This window comes from Mya arenaria, chromosome 17, assembly GCF_026914265.1.
Source record: "Mya arenaria isolate MELC-2E11 chromosome 17, ASM2691426v1".
Classification (NCBI taxonomy): domain Eukaryota; kingdom Metazoa; phylum Mollusca; class Bivalvia; order Myida; family Myidae; genus Mya; species Mya arenaria.
This window is the reverse complement of record NC_069138.1, coordinates 40,172,790-40,194,498: the sequence shown is the minus strand read 5'-3', so window position 1 is coordinate 40,194,498 and position 21,709 is coordinate 40,172,790. Positions and strand designations below refer to the sequence as shown.

Genomic DNA, 21,709 nt, shown 5'->3' with positions numbered 1-21,709 from the left:
CTGTTATCATTGATAAATCAGTCGAATCATTGAAATTGTTCAACAATTCAATACGTCCATTTTGTAAATGGATCATAGTTAATATTCCAAAACAATGTACTTTTCAAATGGACCATAACTAACATTCGAGAAGAATTTGCATTTCAAAACGGCCATTGTTAATATTCGAAAAACATGCTTTATTTGATATGGGCCATAGTAGACATTAAAATAATGTAAATTCCATAAGAGTCATAGATAACATTCGAAAAGAATTAACATTGTAAATGGGTCATAGATAACATTCTAAAAGAAAGTACATTGTAAATGGGCCAGAGTTAACATTCTAAAAGAAAGTACATTGCAAATGGGCCAGAGTTAACATTCAAAAAGAAAGTACATTGTAAATGGGCCAGAGTTAACATTCTAAAAGAAAGTACATTGCAAATGGGCCAGAGTTGACATTCTAAAAGAAAGTACATTGTTAATGGGCCAGGGTTAATATTCTTAATTATTGTACATTGCAAAGTGGTCATAGCTTACATTGCAAATGGGCAATACTTAATTTCGATGAAAAGGTACATGTTTATTGCAAATGGACCAGAGTTAACATTCTAAAAGAGTGTACATTGCAAATGGGCCATAGTAAGGACAGTTATGATTCGACAATAATCAAAAAAAAGTTAAACATGTGCTCACAAATTTAATATCTTTATAATGTTAATTAATCAACAACAACTCAAGTCATACAAACATCCAGTGTGCAATGTTTAGTTCAATGATACTAGTCACTGATACAACAGGAAATCATATAATCAAACGCTAAATTCAGAATACATATTGACACCGGGTACAATGACACAAACTAGTATCATAAGTTGTTATTTTGAATGTAGATGTATTGCAATCTCAGATGCTATAACATGCATTGGCGGTATCAATGCGAATGTGTGTGGGAGGAAACGGAGGGGAGGGGGATTCCCGTGTGGAGGAGGGGGGATTCTCACGGGGAGGAGGCGGATTCCCACGGGGATGAGGAGGAATTCCCACGCCCGCCTATAAAACAGTTCATATAATATTACCTATGATAAGTATTCCTTTATTAGGAATAAAGTTTACTTAAATGGTTTGAAGCTCTCGGTTGGGAGTAGAGTGGAGGGGGAGATACTTCAAGGCTTCCTAAATCCACTCCCCCTCCTGATGGGTCGGGGTAAGATAACTGTTAGGCCATATGATCTGAGTTAATTGTATGTAGAAACAATGCAGCGGCACACTTACAATGATATCTTGTATATTGCATCCATTAGCGCAGTGCATCTTTATTACCCGTTATACATATACCAAGTTTCATGATTATAGCTTTAACAAGTTTTGAGTTAAATACCGATGCAGTTAAAAAGTGGTATTTTTCACATGTGTAACCATTTGCAAAATCCACCCATTGCTTAGAAATCTTTTGAGGAATCATGAAAAAATGATCAAATAGTGTAACGAGTTGAGATATTTACTGTTTTTGGAAATATTGCAAATGTACATATCACAACAGTGTTGGTAACAAATGGTCAAGCAAATTTCCAAAACAGTTAACAATACCACTAGGGCAACAACATGGACAAATATTCTACAACGTCAATTAGAATACAACCTACATTATCAGCCAATGAAATTGCAGATAGGCAATCATTAAGTACTAGACTTAATCATTCAGAACTCTAACTTTTGCGGGTGTTTAAATATCAGCCTACTACCCCTCATTCCGTACAGACTCCCTGCTTCAGAAATTGCATTGACAATGTATCAGCCAATGAGGTTGTATTCTTAGTCAGTTAGATGACCTGAAGTAATTCTTAATGATTAAGAAAAGGCTCGTTCGTTTCGCTCACTCTACCCATCATTAAGAATTATTTTCATGTCATCTAACTATTAATTAAGGATTGAATGATGATTTGTCAGGTATCGGTCTCCGATCTCTTTACCTGCTGTCCTTGACTGAAAATTTTGTTATGGCCTATTTCTGGCAGCTGGGTATATAAGTTAATAACATTAGGCCACTACTTTTATATAAATTGGTTTACAAAACCGGCGGGTCTAATTTTCTGAAAAGTACAAAAAAAATAAAAAATGAATTTCACTTTTATTTTCAAAATTATTTTCCCGACCGTATTGGTTTTGGTGCGAAACGAAAGAAAAACGAATCGATAAGAGTACGAATGCAGTGGATCTCGACTGGTTTGTTGTTCCGTAGCCATATTCGCCAATTTATAGTGATAGCATATGAGCAAGTCAACTGTTATGGCAGCGCCGTTGGCAATGGAGGAATTGACGATAGCAGTCATTCTTTGTATAAAATAATTAATTAAAATATGAAGGAGTTGTTAAAATAACAATAGCAATAAACATTTGCAAATTTAACAGCCGACACAAACAATAACTGTCACATGATTGTTGTTTTTTCCCCGCTAATTTAGGTCATGAAAATATTGTTGTTTATAGATAAAAAATAAAAGTGTCAGCGGCTGCCATCGAATAAGTAGACACAAATATCTGTAAATTATGTGTGAGAAAAACATTTTATAATATTTTATGGTTATATATCAAATAACAGTCCACAAAACGTGAGTGGTGAAATTGAAAGTAAAATTTCTAAGTTGACACCGGTGACCTAGTTTCACAAGTTCGGTCGGTGGTGTTTATGGATTTTAAATCACATAATGGTTTTAAAATACTTGTCATTGGGTCAATGTAAAGCTTGTGTTTATTCTAGATTACATGTTTATTCATGTTTGGGTTAAAAAACAAACAAAGAGTTGAACACACGTGTCAATGACATTAACTCATGCCGGGAGTGGTGTGCAAAACATTTAGATAAAACAACACGGAAAACTATTTTGAATAAGTCCATTTCAATTTGTAATGAACTTGATATTTTACTATAAATGAGATTTGTTGTAGTCACCAAGGAATACTCTTTAAAATGAAAAAAAAATAAACAAGCATTAAGTATAGATGCCCTGTGAACGCATATATACACAAAATGGCGGAGTTGGGAGAAGATGAAAATATCCGATAAATAATTATGGATTTCTCTGTCAGTTCGCTATCATTGGTACATAAAGTTAAGCCACATGCTAGATTTATTATTTTGCTATGTGATTTTTATGTACTGATGTGGTAATTTGCTGCAAGAATTTGAAATGGATTTGGCGAACAGCTCATGGTAAGTATCCCGGTCCGAAAATATCCAGACTTAGCATGAATCGGGTTACACACAACTAGGAACCCGCATGGTAAGAGTTATTAAAACTAGGTCTTGTTAAGCTTTTAGTTTTTCAGGAATTGTTTTCACAATATTTAAGCTCAAATGTCTTCATAAATGTTACTTCCTTATTTACAAAATTGGTAATTATTTCACTTTATTGACATTTTCCAATATTAAAATAACTTAAACAATGTTTAGAAAATGTAATGTATTGTTTTAATACAGTGCAATTTTTGTGTATTTTAATGCGTAAAATTCGCCTCCTCTTTTTTTCAATTTAATATTGGTAAGTTTTTAAGTGTTCTGCATTCACTTTTGCTTTAGCATACCCTTAAAGCTAAACAGATGTCTTGCTGAGTGATATTCAATGTATCTTTGATTAAAAGTGTAGTTTATACATGTAAACATGTTTTATAGTCAATATCATTGATGTTTTATATGCACAGTATGTTAGATTTAAACTGTGTGTTTAATAAGATCTTTGAAACTTTGAGTGTATTAAAGCATGCATTAATAGCAGTTTAAGAATTTAAAATGACAAGTAAATGATATAAAAGAAATTTTCACTGTTTTTATGTTGTTTTCTGATTTTCACCCTTTAAGAGTATGTTTTGTGACTTTTTTCCTTTTTTTTTTTTTTTTTTTTTTTTCGACCACCCAGTGGACATTTTTTCCAAAAAATCTTGTAAACCAAAAAATAAAAAAGGAGTGGCCTTAGGGGATCGTTTCAATAAAAAGAGGAAGCAATTCAAAAATATTAACAAGTTTGTGTTGTTTTGTTGGACAAAGTTTCACTAAACACTCATTATGCTATGTCAGGGACTCTCCATCCCAGAACAGATGTGTCTTGTGTTCTCACACATTTGACGCAGGAGTGGAGGAAGATTCGCAAACTGTTAAAGTGTACCTTTCACGTTTTAAGCTATACAGTTTTGTAACTTCCGTCACTCATCCTCTCGAGCTTAGGCCACCTGTGGCACTTTCTCTTGGACGCTTACATAAAAGGCCACTGGTACTTTTTTCTAGGCCGTAGTCTTTGATCCGAGCCATCGAATCAACAGAAATTAGTAAAAATATACTTTACGTTTCTTTGTATGTCACTATTCTAGCAGTCCTAAATATAAGTTACTCTCTTCAATATCTTGTCTATACAAGTCTATGCAAAAGTTATATTATTGTTCAGAGCTTTTTTAAGGTAACGGCGTTCTTACAGTCATCGTTGTTCAATTTTAAATCTTTACCGATCTGGGAATGTTACAATTATGATCGGCAATATTTCTAACAAGGTCTGACACAGCTGTTTCAGGTGTACTTCTTGTATTTAAATACATAACCACATCTTAAAATATTTCCCGTTTAAAGTAAACAACGATGTCATTAATCAGGTTATTAACTTTAAAGCTGCACTCTCACAGATTAAACGTTTTACCAACTTTTTAATTGCTTGTCTTGGAACGAGTGATAAAAGACTGCTGACAAAAAAATAAATCGCAGATTTTTATATTTAAGTTCAAAAATTGATGTTTTATGCATTTTTTCTTAAACCGTTAGTAACGGTTTAAACCGTAAAACATTAGTTTTCGAACGGAAATATAAAAATCTACGATCAGATCTTTTGTCAGCAATCTTGTATCATTGATTTGCAGATATTTACGCAAAAAAATTGCTCTTTCAAAGACAAAAATAAAATAAAAAAAGTTGTAAAAATGGTAAATCTGTGACAGTGCAGCTTTAACAAAGTTCTGGACAATCGGCCCAATGTTTCTGATGTTTCTGTCACCTTAAAACTCGACATTTTGTGCAATAAGTAGACCGTACAACATGCATATTGAAACAACAAAGAAACAGTGTACAGCATGTGATGAAATATGCAGAAATATTCATTACTTGTCTTAAAATGAAGAAAAAAATCATAAAACCAACACGATACAAATGTGAAAATGATTAAATGGTAAAGTAGCTGAGCACTGTGGGCCCCTGGTAAGGATCACATGCACCCCATATAAAATCAACGAATAACGAATTTTCTTGGAACGCTAATAACTTGGATATATGTTACCGTTTTAAAGGTACTCGCTCATGTTTTTGTAAAACGCACGTTTTTGTATGACACAATAATGTGTGGCAAATCATTGGAAGTATTAAAACAAAGATACTGAAGGCTGGAACCCTCCAACAAGTATTGATATATGCACAAATGTTGTCTAACTTTGATGTCCAAAATTTTGAATAGCGTTAGTAACTAGCGTAAATATTAAGTTATCGTTATGTTAGTGTATGAGTCCTTGTGGGTGAGAGGTTTTGTTGTTTGTTTTCTTGTTTTTCCTTGACTGTACCGGACAGTGTTCACACCCCACTAAAAGAAGAACATTATTTTACACTTTAAATGTATTTTATTTCTGCAAATTCGGTCTCAAGAGTAAAATGATTCAACTATAAGTGTTTCCAGATACATCACCTAAAACAAATTGGTGCCGAAACATGAGAGAGACCTTTTAAACTTAAAATTATGCTTCGAATAAAAACATGTCTCAGGACATATCCGTTGATGACACGGCTACATCTTGAATGTTTGACATTCTCATTCTCGACATTCGCATTAAGGGGCGTCGTCGATTTATTCCCTGTGATTATCACATGCGCATGACGACATCGCCTCAACTATCGTTCATGGAGGGCGCACGCCGCCCTTGTGCCATACATCACTGTTCCTTCGCGCACTTGGTCGAGTCCTGCTCACACAAAATGGCGCCGTTCACAACGCTGTATCTGTCGCCTGTGACGAGTTGGTGTCTGCACGTGGCGCAAGTGAAGCATTTCACGTGGTACACCGCTTGACCAGCCTTCATGACAAGCTCGCCCGCGCTGATCGTCTGCCCGCATGATCCACACGACCCGCCCGATCCGAATAGCCTGAAAGTAGACGAATATATAAGAAAAAAATGAATAATAGTCTTAGTAAACATCAACAATAACATGAATAAGTGATTGTTACTGCACTAGACCTGAGATGTTGGTTGTACACACATAATGTAGCATGTTTAAGAGTGTTACACATTGTCTATACATTAAAACCAATATCGAAACTGATACAAGTAGGCGGCGCTTTACCGTTCAGTTACGTTATGCGGATAAAAAACAACGCTATTCACTTATACCGCATGCTAGTTATTGAACGTTGTCCTTGGCAACAAAAAAGTTCCGCCACCCACTACACTCTTGATTGAAAGCTGAAGCGCTCTTTTGAAATTTCAGTAACTCTGTTGTGGGTGCAGAAAATTATACCTGTATCATGCTACTTCAAATAACGTTGTTTTTTCTCCCCGTGTACTTGTTCATAAACATTCGTCATCAAATGCAACAGCAACAGCAGCAACCACAGACAACTATAGACACCATCATCACTTTTATTGCAAATATCATCATCAAAAGTTATTTCATCATCAATAAACACCACCACCACCAACAACAACAGCAGAAAAACAACCGCAGCAATAACAAAAACAACTAAGTCACTTTATGATTACTATTGAATCGTATATAATCAAATTAAATTCAGTGAGCTCAATACTCGAAGGTGATCGAATGTGGAGGGAACCCCAGATAAACTTGATTTAAAAAGTCCAGGTTCTGCACGCGCTGTAGGTTAACGGAGAGGAGCGGATGTGGTTTTTAATTAAATCGCCAAAATCATCTCGGATCATGACTGAGTCTGTATGCGTGTTGTATTTATGAATACCAGCTTGATGTGCGTTATTAAATATTTTGAGATAAATCGTTGAGTTTTTATTAGTTCTATTAAATGGCATATTATTGCAATATTAGATTATACAGACTTTCATAAAGAAAATCGCAATGTAAAGAAAAATTTAAATTTTGCAAATGTAAAAAGTAATGGTAGAATCAGATTTAATAATCATTTTGGCAGACCATCTCTTTCTGAGCTCATATTTAATTAAAAAGTGTCAAATTGAGCTTCTAATGTCAGGGGATGTTTTGCTATTCTCTAAGAAAAGTAATAATGTAAAATGAATATTATGGTAAATCCAAATTATTCATTAAGCCTTGGCTTTTTGGAATGAATGTAAACATCAATTCACAGATAAATATTTAAAAGTTTAAGTACGAAGATTTCAACGACTACAAAATAAAATCTGTTTAAGTGGATGGTCTAGATGTCGAATACCTTGTTTTATGTCTGTAGTAATCATTAGGAATAACATGCATTTATCATCATCAACAATAATACAAAAATAGCAGCATTAAGTGTTGTCGGTGGTGCTGATGGTGATAGGGCCATTTGTTGGCGGTTGTTGTTTGATTTGAGTGTGTTGTTTATTGTTGTTGTAATTGTTGTTGTTGTTGTTGTTGTTGTCTTGTTTTTGTGGTGGTTGTTGTTTTGGTGGTGGTAGTAGTGATGCTTTAGATGCAAATGAAGTCTTAAATAAGTTGTACGCGGGATACGGTCGTGGGACGAAAGCTTTAATGTATGCCAACAAGAAAATCAACACTTACAGCGCGTCTGTGCTATAACTCATATAGTGAGTCAGGAGCTTAAAGAAAGCACAAGTGAGTTGGGTTTGTGAACTCCAAGCCGGAAAAGTGGGTTTTCGCCCCAATACACATCTGCCACAACACAAGACCCCTCTCTTGCGCAACGACGAACAAACGAAAGTGATAAAGATAATGTTGTTATAACTTCTTTCACAATCGTTATAAAATACATAAATTTAAACTAAATGAAGCCGTACAAAACAGGCTGATGCGATGTCTCTTGTTTTCTGTGCATCGTTTCAGCACACTAAAAGCGCTTGCGCTAATTAATAATACGCGTGTACAGCCATGGATCTATATGTACGTATAATTATCGAAACTTAAAAACAGTGCCACCGTGCTTATGATTGTAGCATTTGCCTTCGAAACTAGAGTTTCAGCTAATTGCAGAAAATTTATTGTCTCATATATCAGGCAATTATTGTGTTTCTTAAATGAGATTCAAAATATCGAGTGAATCTCGTGGTGACAAACGAGAAATGAAGCGCGTGCGAAATAAAAGAAGACGCGCTCGCGGCCAATTATGAGTAATGAAGCTGCTAGTATAACAAAATACTGATTATATTCTGTAAATACTGGAGCTTGTTAACTACAAGAAACAGTTTATAATGAGCATAGAAGGGCTACATCGTTAGGTAATTCCTTCCCTCCGACCTAATGGACGTATTAAGCACTATTTCATCGCGCCGCTGCACGAAATCATTAAGACGCTCATTACGAGCTCCTTTGTTGGATCATTAATGAACATTTCCGAATCTGATCATTGTCAAACAGACGCATGTTATTAGTGTTAGTGAATTTTGTAAAATTTCCGCAATTGCATGATGTTATTTACTGAGCACCGGCTCCTAATGAACATGACGACCACCGGAAGATTTCCAGTAGCCGTTAGCCAGCCGGATCATTAAACCGCAATTTAAGGCTAAGTTTCTGGTCTGTCAAAAATAACCCCATGTCTGCAACCGCTGTTGATTGCCAAAGTACAGGAATTTGGGATAAAATGGTTTTGATCTACCGTATGACGGTGTGGTTAGCACCCACGTTCTTACCAAAGCTTTATCGTTTGACCTATGGACTGAGCTAATGTAACCATTGGTCTACAACGCGAGTTCGGATTTTGATTACCAAACCGGACAAGTGGTTTCTTCTATGTTCTCCGGGTTCGAGGTCACATAAGTGATATTCAGTTATATGGTATTTGGACCATAATAATACTTCAGTCACCCATTATGCTCGACTTTAGCCGAGAGGTCTTGGGGTAATAATACTAGACTTCAGCCATACACTATTGGTGCCATTAGACTAGACTCCATGTGGTCTTAGTACCCTTAAACCTCACTTCAGTAATATGGTTTTAGGATCCTTAAAGAACACTCCTATAATATAGCCAGTCTTGGTGCCATTAAACTACACGTCAAGTTTCAGCTCCTTTATGTCGACATGATTCAAGTCAGAAGATTAACAACAACGTCCTCCTTTGTGTCGACAAGTTTCACCATAAGTCGGAAGGTTAACAAGACCGTCCTCCTTTGTGTCGGCATGTTTCACCATAACTCAGAAGGTTAACAACACCGTCCTCCTTTGTGTCGGCATGTTTCACCATAACTCAGAAGGTTAACAACACCGCCCTCCTTTGTGTCGGCATGTTTCACCATAAGTCAGAAGGTAAACAACACCGTCCTCCTTTGTGTCGGCATGTTTCACCATAAGCCTGAAGGTTAACAACACCGTCCTCCTTTGTGTCGACATGTTTCAACATAAGTCTGAAGGTTAACAACACCGTCATCCCTTGTGTCGGCATGTTTCACCATAAGTCTGAAGGTTAACAACACCGTCCTCCCTTGTGTCGGCATGTTTCACCATAAGTCAGATGGTTAACAACACCGCCCTCCCTCCTTGTGTCGACATGTTTCACCATAAGTCTGAAGGTTTACAACACCGTTCTCCCTTGTGTCGACATGTTTCACCATAAGTCTGAAGGTTAACAACACCGTCCTCCCTTGTGTCGACATGTTTCACCATAAGTCAGATGGTTAACAATACCGTCCTCCTTTGTGTCGGCATGTTTTACCATAAGTCAGATGGTTAACAACACCGTCCTCCTATGTGTCGGCATGTTTTACCATAAGTCAGATGGTTAACAACACCGTCCTCTTTTGTGTCGACATGTTTCACCATAAGTCTGAAGGTTAACTACACCGTTCTCCTTTGTGTCGACATGTTTCACCATAAGTCTGAAGGTTAACAACACCGTCCTCCTTTGTGTCGCCATGTTTCACCATAAGTCTGAATGTTAACAACACCGTCCTCCTTTGTGTCGCCATGTTTCACCATAAGTCTTAAGGTTAACAACACCGTCCTCCTTTGTGTCGCCATGTTTCACCATAAGTCTGAAGGTTAACAACACCGTCCTCCTTTGTGTCGGCATGTTTCACCATAAGTCTGAAGGAAAACAACACCGTCCTCCTTCGTGTCGACATGTTTCGCCATAAGTCAGAAGGAAAACAACACACCGTCCTCCTTCGTGTCGGCATGATTCACCATAAGTCAGGAGGTTAACAACACCGTCCTCCTTCGTGTCGGCATGTTTCACCATAAGTCAGAAGGTTAACAACACCGTCCTCCTTCGTGTCGGCATGTTTCACCATAAGTCAGAAGGTTAACAACACCGTCCTCCTTCGTGTCGGCATGTTTCACCATAAGTCAGAAGGTTAACAACAACAACAACGTCCTCCTTTGTGTCGACATGTTTCACCATAAGTCTGAAGGTTAACAACACCGTCCTCCTTTGTGTCGACATGTTTCACCATAAGTCTGAAGGTTAACAACACCGTCCTCCTTCGTGTCGCCATGTTTTCTGAAGGTTAACAACAACGCCCTCCTTTGTGTCGCCATTGTTCACCATAAGTCTGAAGGTTAACAACACCGTCCTCTTTTTTGTCGACATGTATTTAGTCAGGATGTAATAGGACCAAGAGGCATAACGGTTTTTCTTAATTCGTAGATTTAAACAAACACACTTGTAAAAATAGAGTATGTGCCTTTAAAAACAGAAAACATAAAAGTGCGCGGCAATTACTCGTGGAATCAACATGTAGATCTATATTTTTGCTTAGTTTGAAGTTCTGAAATAGGACTTCGAATAGTCTAAAGATGACAGCCTATTACATGAATTACATCTCTTGAAAAAATCTTTACGAAAGCAATTACAAGCAATACTTTTAAGTGGTCGAGGCATTTTCATATTTCCTTCATTTTCCATTTAGCATAAACATCTTTCGTAAAACAAACAATAAAATCTTATCGCATGGAATGTTTCCTTTATTCACTTCGATAAAACCTTTTACAACGGCACATAAACGTTTTCCTATCTGGTGCGTAATATAATAACAAAAACCCATTAAACAAAATTGAAAAACGTTGGGAAGAAGGATGCATGATTATCAATTTAATATCAACGTTATAAAAACTGGAAGCACTTTGTGTGATGTTATTGTTGCTCTATTTTGTGTATTTTAGCAGAACGACTGACGTTTAGGCAATCAGTCTTAATGGATGAGAGGGGAGAAGATAGATTGCGTTGTGGGCTTTTAAAGACCAGAACAGGAAACGTCGAAAACATTGCCAAACATGGCGGTCATTGCTCAGATCGTTGCTAATTAGCTGATTGAACAAAAACATTGGTCGTCTATGGTATATTAGTGTTATGTTTGATGGCAGTTTTTTGGAGGATGTCGTGTTCTATGGTATACTAGTGTTATGTTTGATGGCAGTTTCTTGGAAGAAGGTCGTGTTCTAAAGAAAACTAATGTTAAATGCTTGATGGCAGTTTTTTTAAAGAGGTCGTGTTTTGTGGTATACTAGGGTTATGCTTGATGCCAGTTTCTTAGAAGGAGGTCGTGTTTAATGGTATACTAGTGTTATGTTTGATAACAGTTCCTTGGAAGGAGGTTGTGTTCTATGGTACACAAGAGTAATATTTGGCAGCAGTTTTTTTGAAGGAGGTCGTGTTCTATGGTATACTGATGTTATGTTTCATGGCAGTTTCTTGGAAGGAGGTCGTGTTTTATGGTATACAAGTGTTGTGTTTGAAGGCAGTTTCTAGGAAGGAGGTCGAGTTCTATAATATACAAGTGTTATGTTTGAAGGCAGTTTCCATGAAGGAGGTCGTGTTCTATAATATACTAGTGTTATGTTTGAAGGCAGTTTCCAGGAAGGAGGTCGTGTTCCATAATATACTAGTGTTGTGTTTGATGGCAGTTTCTTGGAAGGAGGTCGTGTTCTATGGTATACTAGTGTTATGTTTGAAGACAGTTTCTAGGAAGGAGGTCGTGTTGTATAGTATACTAGTGTTTTGTTTGAAGGCAGTTTCTAGGAAGAAGGTCGTGTTGTATAATATACCAGTGTTATGTTTGAAGACAATTTCTAGGAAGGAGGTCGTGTTGTATAATATACCAGTGTTATGTTTTAAGACAATTTCTAGAAAGGAGGTCGTGTTGTATAGTATACCAGTGTTATGCTTGATGGCAGTTTCTTGGAAGGAGGTCGTGTTCTATGGTATACTAGTGTTTTGTTTGAAGGTAGTTTCTAGGAAGGAGGTCGTGTTGTATAGTATACCAGTGTTATGTTTGAAGACAATTTCTAGGAATGAGGTCGTGTTGTATAAAATACCAGTGTTATGTTTGAAGACAATTTCTAGGAAGAAGGTCGTGTTGTATAGTATACCAGTGTTATGCTTGATGGCAGTTTCTAGGAAGGAGGTCGTGTTGTATAGTATACCAGTGTTATGCTTGATGGCAGTTTCTAGGAAGGAGGTCGTGTTGTATAGTATACCAGTGTTATGTTTGATGGCAGTTTCTAGGAAGGAGGTCGTGTTGTATAGTATACCAGTGTTATGTTTGAAGACAATTTGTAGTCTATGATAAACTACTAAAGTTACGTTTGATGGCAGTTACTTAGAAGAAGGTCGTGTTCAATGGTATCATCTAGTGTGCAGTTACTTGGAAGGAGGTTTGTAGTCTATGATATACTAAAGTAATGTTTGATGGCAGTTTCTTGGAAAGAGGTCATGTTCAATGATATTCTAGTGTTTTGTTGATGTCCATTAAAAGCTCAATGACACTAAAATCTGGAACATATGTAATAATATGTCAGTAAAAAAAACAATATTCATTATCACTAAATACATGTATGTCTATCTGCCTGTCTGCCACGCCAGTCAGTTCGCTCCAACCGCGTTCTTCATTATGTTTATCTATTAAAACTGATATTTGTCTTCCATATTGGCTTGATTACAAAACACGCATTACATTTACGACAAGTCCGTCCCATTGTACACGCTATCCTCCCACTGAGCTGCAACAGTTTATAAATCCTAGCAAGAAGGGCGGATAGCTCCATTATCCTGTCATAACTCGCTGTTGAGACAGATAACAGCTTTCAAGTAATTAACCCATACATCATACACTTAATTAAACCTTTTACCAGAATCAGCCCGCCATATGTAAAACATATAGTTATTGTTGTACCATTTATTCAGATATAATTGTTTTTGTTGAAGTTTCCACAAAGTATAAATTACATATAAATATATATAGATAAATATCTATATACGTATTTGCATAGTTCGTGACGTACGCTTTGAAGTATCGCCTCGTAAGCAATCTGAAGGGTGACCCCAATCAGTTCGATCAAAGGATGTATATTGATGTCCTTTTAAAGAGTCAAGAAGTGTACAAACGTATGACTTTAATTTCCAAAAGAGAATCAGCGCGTCTTGAGAGACTGCATGGTCTTTAAGGGTCCGTGTCATTGTTGGGACATTTCAACAGTTGGTATACCTTATCTGAAGGTATATGCCTTCATTTGTCCATTTCAGCTGTTGTTAAACCTGATTTGTAGGTGGGCGCCATCAAAAGGCCATGCAACTGATGTTAACCCCGATCTAAAGGTGTGAGCCATCAATGGGCCATTTCAGATGTCCAAAGTGGCTTCAATGGTTCTTCATTAGCCTTCCCACAAACATGATTAACTAGCCTGCTTAATGAAACCAATAATTTAGTACAAACATAATTAAGCCTTAGAAAGGGGCTCAATGTCGCTCTGTGTACACTTGATACACACAACATAATTACAAGAATTCAGTTCTCATAAAAACCTAATTAACAAGCGATCGGGAATGGAATAAGAAAACAGTGTTAATAAAAACATCAAGTAATTGGTTTTGAAATTGCCACAGCAGGTTTTAATATTCATTATCTAAATATATCTTTATAATATTGGGAATGCCTTCTAACTCTCTAATACCATTGCCATATGTTTTAAGTTTTTATCACAGAGAATTAACTTTGGGGAATTTTCAAAGAGTGATAGGTATTTTAATTAAAACATGAATCGAGCTACCGCGGGCTTTTACTCTACCCGGGACGCCTAATTAATGATTTAATTTTGTTTATTGTTCATGCTTCTTTTCCATTTTCTGTTTCATTAAAATGCATTCTAAAGTCCTACTTTGAGACCATGGATTCAATAAAACGATAAGAAAGCACCTAGTAATCCATCTCATAATTAGCTTTTTAACAAACAAATTTTACGTACACAGGGGTTTAATTGAATAAATATTGCACTCTCAAACTGGCAAGAGAATTTCGGTGTCCGCATCATCGAAGTTAAATAACATAGCGAAACTCAATAAACTTGCAAAAAGGCTTATCAGTAATAAAGATACATTCCTATCAGTTTCGTTGGTTCGATCCCGAACTGCACAGCGTATCCGGCTTTCCAACAGTTTTAGTTCACCGATCCGATTTACCAAAAATTAAAGTGAACTCACTCCCTTTTAACCCCCACCCCCACCCCGTCTAACTTGGCCTGTACTATAAAACAGGTAATAACGCATTTGCAAATCCGTGCAAGTGTTACATTATAAAGATTAGGATCAAATAAAAGAAGAGAATGCTTCAAGTGAAATTTTGCAGGATTTCGATTAAAAGATTCTCCGATCTTATTTCCGATATGCTAGTTTTCTTTAAGAAAGTACATAAGCCCAAGAGCGACACATTGGGTCGCTAGTAATGTACCCGAGATCGCATGAGGCCGGATATTGGTGCGGGAAAATTAATCATTGTTTTATTTAATCAACATCGAAACTTCTAATCATGAGCCTCAGTTGTATAGCGACGGGGAAATTAAATGTTTAATAATTAATTCTACCATAATTGAAAACACGCAACCGCACCCGTTCTGATTAAGTGGACTTCTCCGAGCATACGGTAGAAAAAACAACTGGTTGAATCGTATTCGCTGCGTTTGTATCGACTTAGTTGCATCGACGTGGTTGCATCGACTTGGTTGTATCGGCGTTGTAAAATCGACGTGGTTGCTTCGACTTGGTTGCATCGACTTGGTTGCATCGACGTGGTTGCATCGAATTGGTTGCATCGACTTGGTTTCAACGAAGTGGTTGCATCGACTTGGTTTCAACGACGTGGCTGCATCGACGTGGTTGCATCTACGTGGTTACATCGACCTGGTTGCATCGATTTAGTTTTAACGACGTGTTTGCATCGACGTGGTAGCATCTACGTGGTTACATCGACCTGGTTGCATCGATTTGGGTGCATCGACGTGGTTGTATCGACGTGGTTGCATCTACGTGGTTGCATCTACGTGGTTACATCGATTTGGTTGCATCGACGTGGTTGTATCGACTTGGTTGCATCGACGTGGTTGCATCGACGTGGTCGTCTACGTCGTTCAATCGACTTGGTTTCAACGACGTGGTAGTATGTGGTTGCATCTACGTGATTGCATCGACTTGGTTTCAAAAACGTGGTTGCATCTACGTGGTTGCATCGACTTGGTTTCAACGATGTGGTTGCATCTACGTGGTTGCATCGACTTGGTTTCAACGACGTGGTTGCATCTACGTGGTTACATCGACTTGGTTACATCGACCTGGTTGCATCGATTTGGTTTCAACGACGTGGTTGCATCTACGTGGTTGCATCTACGTGGTTACATCGACCTGGTTGCATCGATTTGGGTGCATCGACGTGGTTGTATCGACGTGGTTGCATCTACGTGGTTGCATCTACGTGGTTACATCGATTTGGTTGCATCGACGTGGTTGTATCGACTTGGTTGCATCGACGTGGTTGCATCGACGTGGTCGTCTACGTCGTTCAATCGACTTGGTTTCAACGACGTGGTAGTATGTGGTTGCATCTACGTGGTTGCATCGACTTGGTTTCAAAAACGTGGTTGCATCTACGTGGTTACATCGACTTGGTTTTAACGATGTGGTTGCATCTACGTGGTTGCATCGACTTGGTTTCAACGACGTGGTTGCATCTACATGGTTACATCGACTTGGTTGCATCGACTTGGTTTCAACGACGTGGTTGCATCTACGTGGTTACATCGAGGTGGTTGCATCGACTTGGTTTCAACGACGTGGTTGTATCGACGTGGTTTCAACGACGTGGTTGCATCTACGTGGTTACATCGACTTGGTTTCAACGACGTGGTTGCATCTACGTGGTTGCATCTACGTGGTTACATCGACTTGGTTTCAACGACGTGGTTGCATCTACGTGGTTGCATCGACTTGGTTTCAACGACGTGGTTGCATCTACGTGGTTACATCGACTTGGTTGCATCGACTTGGTTTCATCGACGTGGTTGTATCGACGTGGTTTCAACGACTTGGTTGCATCGACTTGGTTTCAACGACGTGGTTGCATCGACTTGGTTTCAACGACGTGGTTTCATCGACTTGGTTTCAACGACGTGGTTGCATCTACGTGGTTTTAACGACGTGGTTTTAACGACGTGGTTGCATCGACTTGATTCGTTACATTAATTATAAGTTTGGAAGAAAAACCCGAAAAATCCACGAAGCATTATATATCTTCCAATTGGACCGTATTGTTTTTACAATAAACTGTGGTAATCATTTAGAAATTCTAACGAAATCCAAACTTTGTTATTCATTGGTTTAATTATGTGGGTTATTAAGTGTTTCGCGCTATCGCACTGGCTAGAACAAATACATTCGCACCAGAGTGAAAAACAGTTCTTATTCGTTTTTGCTTTATTAAAAGAAACTGCATGGATATAGTCGAATTGAGTAAAATTAAACTAAATCATGAGAATTAGCAAATCAAGTTGAGGCGAAAGAAATGCAGTGCAATTGAAATGAAAGCAATGCTGGGCACCAAAACGTTCGTAACTTGGTGATGGTAAGAATATGATAAAAGGAGTTATATAAATATCATTTATCATCGAATGTTCAACCAATGGTTTGCCTTAAAAAAACAGAACAGTTAATTTGCAGGTATGACGTCGCAAACAACTGAAACAACACCAATCAGGCGTTTGTAATACCTTACTGTTTGCCTTAGGCATGCATTATTTGCTGATATTGCTGCCAAACCCTGTTACCTTCTTATCTAAACTCAACATGAAGACCTACCTGAAGTAGTCATTGCGACAGAAGATCATGCCCGACTTGACAAAGCACGAGTTGAAGTCGCCCAGCGTCGACTGGCAACACGAACACTTGAGACATCCGGTGTGCCAATACCGGTCCACCGCGTGCAGCAGGAAGCGTTCGTATATGCGCGCGCCGCAACCCGCGCACGAGCGCACCGTACTTCCGCCATCTGCGTGTGCTGATTGGCTGTTGGAATTCATCATAGGGCTTTGGACGAGTCCGCTCGACTCTCGGGTTCCTGTGCACGAGAAAGTTAGACTTTAGCGCTATAAATGACAAACGTTGTTTTCTTCTTCTGAAAACAAGAACGTCTATCCTTACTGTGTCGTTAAGAAGGAATGAATGTTGGGGGTGATACGTTGCCTCTTTTATATAGTACATGCTAATATAACGCATCTGAAACAACGTTGGTGGTTCGGTTTACCACCTATCCTGTAAGGGGTTGCCACGGAAACGTGACAATTGTGATGCTTCCATTTAGAGCATACACGGACACTGAGTGTCTATTTGCAAACTGTGAAACAAAAGAGTCATAGACATAAAGAAGATGGGGATAGTAATACCACGAATAACATAATGAAAACCCCAATTTAAGTATACGTATACATGTGTGCAAGATTCTTTAGAATTGGGCTGGCTATAAGGAGGGGGTAGGGACCACGTACTTTCGACTAATTGGGCTGACTTTTCAAATATGGATCTCGGCCTTATACTATTTGTTTTCGGCTCACTGAGCTGGCTAAAACAACTGGGTGAGCGGCCGTATATCATATATTTTCGGCTCATTGGACTGGACATTAAAAATGGGTTGCGGACTTTAACCTTGTCTTTTCGACTCATCGGGCTGGCTATGAAATGACGGAGCCTACTTAAACACTTTATTTCGACTCATCATTCGTCTGGCTAAAAAATCGGCGTTCCGCCATATACCGTGTTTCGGTTCAGTGAACTGGCTATACAAATACAAGAGGGCAAATGTGTTCCATGACTTTCGGTTCAGTGGCCCAGCTTTAAAAATATGTAAAGCATTTAAATACAAACTATATCATTATACAGTTTACATTCAAGCAACGGTGCCACTTCCATTTCCATGTCAGGAGTAATCTTTTTGTAGGGCTCTTACCCATATAACCCACTTGCGGATTCACCCGGCGCCCCCTCCCCCACCCCCCCAAAATCGTCCAAGTTAACTTTTAATTTCAATATGAGAGAGGAAAAGTAATAAAATACGCCAAAAATGCACCATTTTAGACTAGAAGTTGCTAAAATTTTCTCTGGAGTGGATCCCCCCTGCCAACTCTTTTAACCAAATAAATATCGTTTCTGAAGGAGGGACGCAAGAAAAAGGGTACGCCCCTAAAACTGCAAAGAATACTCAGTGTTTACACTCTTGGCTCTGCAAATGAGATCGCCAGGCGGATTGTGATTTCATCATTTTGAAAACCTCTATAATTGGGTAAGAGCCGGGCCCAGGAATTAAAAAAAAATGATAAGCCGGGCCCAAGGAATTAAAATATTAGTAGAGCATAAGCCGGACCCAGGAATTAAAAGATTAGTAAAACATAAGCCGGGCCCAGGAATTAAAAGATTAGTAAAGGAAAAATAAAAAAAAGAACTTACGTCGTGTTTAAATAATGGTTTGATCTTATTTGACAAATGCAAACTAAAATACTTAAACTGACATGGACTCATTTTGTGACAGAATTTCTAATAGGAAATCTGACAAACCGACCGATGCACATGACATTTTTTATGAAGAGAGCAAAATTTAATTGGAAAATGAATTCTAAAATTGGCCAACATGTAATTTCTCATTTTAATTGCTATTGTAGTGAGTTTAATAGCAATTCCTCGTTTAATGATTCACCATTCCCGTTTATTGATAAATGCAAACTTAAATTAACTGTTTTAAAGCGTCTATTTGAAACAGATGTCCCTAATTACCCAATCGATCTCAATCAGAAGCACAATGGGACAAACGCCTAAAACATTCAGCAGTTTTGAGACACATGGTTATCATCAGGGCAAGTTAATCAACTTACGATATTTGCTGAATATTACTCTGTTTTGTCAAGGCCTTAGAACATATATTTGAACACACATAGCTTTGAAATAAGCATCCCCATTAGTCAAAAACAACTCGTGTTTCTGGTATTCCCATGTGCGTTATCATATGAACAGTAAGGCGTGTATATGGATTTAAGAAAAAAATAAGTCTGTCTGAGTCTGTCTGTCCGTCGGTCCGTCCAGCCGTCCGTCCGTCGGTCTGTCTGTCTGTATGTCTGTCTCTGATTGGCGTGTCTATGTGTCTGTGTCTTTCCATTCTGTTAAAAAGTCACTGAAAAGCAAAATGAAGATAGGATCTTATCAACTATTTTGCTCAAATTCTTTGATATAGTACATGTTTTAATAATCTGGTTAACAATTTGCTATGCATCAAAATAGGAATATGAAAATACTTTGCAAATATATTGTAATCATTAACTGGAGCAAATAGGTATCCTATATGTGTTATCTATGCTAAATACATTATGTCATACGTCGTTATTCTAAGAAAAGAATTATGGTACTTAAAGACAACAATCCAGAGAAACAGGTTATCTTATTTAAGCGTTCATCGAGGGTCCATTGTAAGGGCTCGAGTGACATTAAGGGATAATTTTTTTTGTTAAAACTGACCTGCCAAGTAAACGAAGCTGGTCAAATTGACGTGAAGACATAGACTTAGTCAGTGACTAGGAAAGTCATATTGACTGTGTAGACTAAACAACATGATATAACAAGTGAGTTGGTCTAGTGCAATAACTATCACAGTTTAAGTGTGCGACTGTCCCCGGAAAGCCGGTGGTTTGATCAATATTCGGCAAAAGGTATTAGACGAATTCATACGGTTGTTACCGATTATGGTACGAGACCTTCGTGGCATCAACTCAACTCAACTCAACTCATTTTCTAAACCAAACAAAACTCACCGGCCCAAAATACCCAGTATCTACATAAATCAGAATATATGTTATTGCAATATATAAAATGTTACTAAGTTTACATGAATATTACAAGACCTGGTCAACATTCGACTGGTCTCTACTATGATCACGTGACAGGCACGACACTATCTTGAGCCTGCATGGTGCATGCATTTAAATAATTATATACACAGGCTCCTTGTAATCGAGCAAACGATAAGTGTAAACTATTGTAAAATGTAAAGATGCCTTACCCCGGGTCATAGCTGCTATTCCTGCCAGAGCAACCGATCGCCGCCTCAACGTCGGCCGTCCGCACGTGGCCCCCGTGTACTCCCTCGTTACGTCACGCTGAGTACGTCACGCTGATAACGAGTTGTGTTTATGACCAAATTATTGTAAATGCACTTTGTACGACGTGAACTTTGACTTATCACGATTCCAGTAACTTTTTATACCTTTAAGGTGCGATTCCATCTATATCAACATATTATTCACAGCTTGTGCACACGGTGCCCTTCCTATACAGGTAGGGATGGGGCACTTTTAAGAAAATGTCAACAAACAGTCAAATAAGCTTGTCATATGAGTCACTTATCACATAGGTTTACCCTTAAATAGTAGGATGTACGATTCCATCTGTATCCGTATGTACGTCACAGTTAGTTCACGTTCATGTTAACATGTGCGAGGTAAACACTTTTAAGAAACATATCAACGATTGCATGTACACTTTATAACTTGTTACACGCACAGACGGTAATATTCCTCGTAGCAACCGAAAGAATTACGATACTTGTTAAACCGAAATCAGCATGATAAACTAGCTGCCTCTGTATATAAATGATACAGCTTTTCTGTTATTAACTTTCCTTATTGTGCATTAGTCAAACGAGCTCGCTTGAAATGATTAAAATCTTCATCGTTTCCACTTATTAAAGGGAAGGATATTAAGCAAATAACTAATGTCCAATCTGTCACAGCGGCTAGATAATGAATACAAATGAACCGATATTAGCAAATTAAATTTCCCACCGAAATGAAACTGAACCACTACATAATTTCCAGTTTTATTGAATATCCTGAGTGTTTATCTCATAGGGAGCAAAAAATAGTTGATTGCGTTTATAATAAATTTCTTATACGTCCACTGACAGCGTTAAAGCCATGACAAGTTTATCTATCTCAGACAAATTGTATTTTCGATACCATACAGAACAAGCTCGATATTATAGAACGGCTTAAAGACCTGAACACCCTGCATTAAATAAACCGCTCCCATTAGCGATGGGGTTTCCCCATAATTGAGCCAATCAGTTTTCCCAAATGAGGATATCAGAAGTGCCTATTATTTAAATTAGGGTGTAAGGTTTTGTGAAATTCTAACCGACTCAAACACAGCTGGCGCTAGAAGAAATCTTTCGCTATCGGTCGACAATCTTTGTTATGATTTGT

The 21,709-nt window shown here is 37.9% G+C and overlaps 1 protein-coding gene across 1 annotated transcript; it reads right to left on the bottom strand.

Moving 5' to 3' along the window:
* Positions 1 to 675: 675 nt before the first annotated feature.
* On the bottom strand, positions 676 to 21,457 carry LOC128224822 (LIM domain transcription factor LMO4-B-like). The gene is made up of 3 exons (XM_052934888.1): positions 20,509 to 21,457; positions 17,268 to 17,526; positions 676 to 6,151 (listed from the first exon to the last, which is right to left on the bottom strand). Exons 1-3 carry the CDS (start codon positions 20,516 to 20,518, stop codon positions 5,941 to 5,943), a joined length of 480 nt encoding a protein of 159 aa, XP_052790848.1. The 5' UTR covers positions 20,519 to 21,457; the 3' UTR covers positions 676 to 5,940.
* Between the last annotated feature and the right edge of the window lie 252 nt (positions 21,458 to 21,709).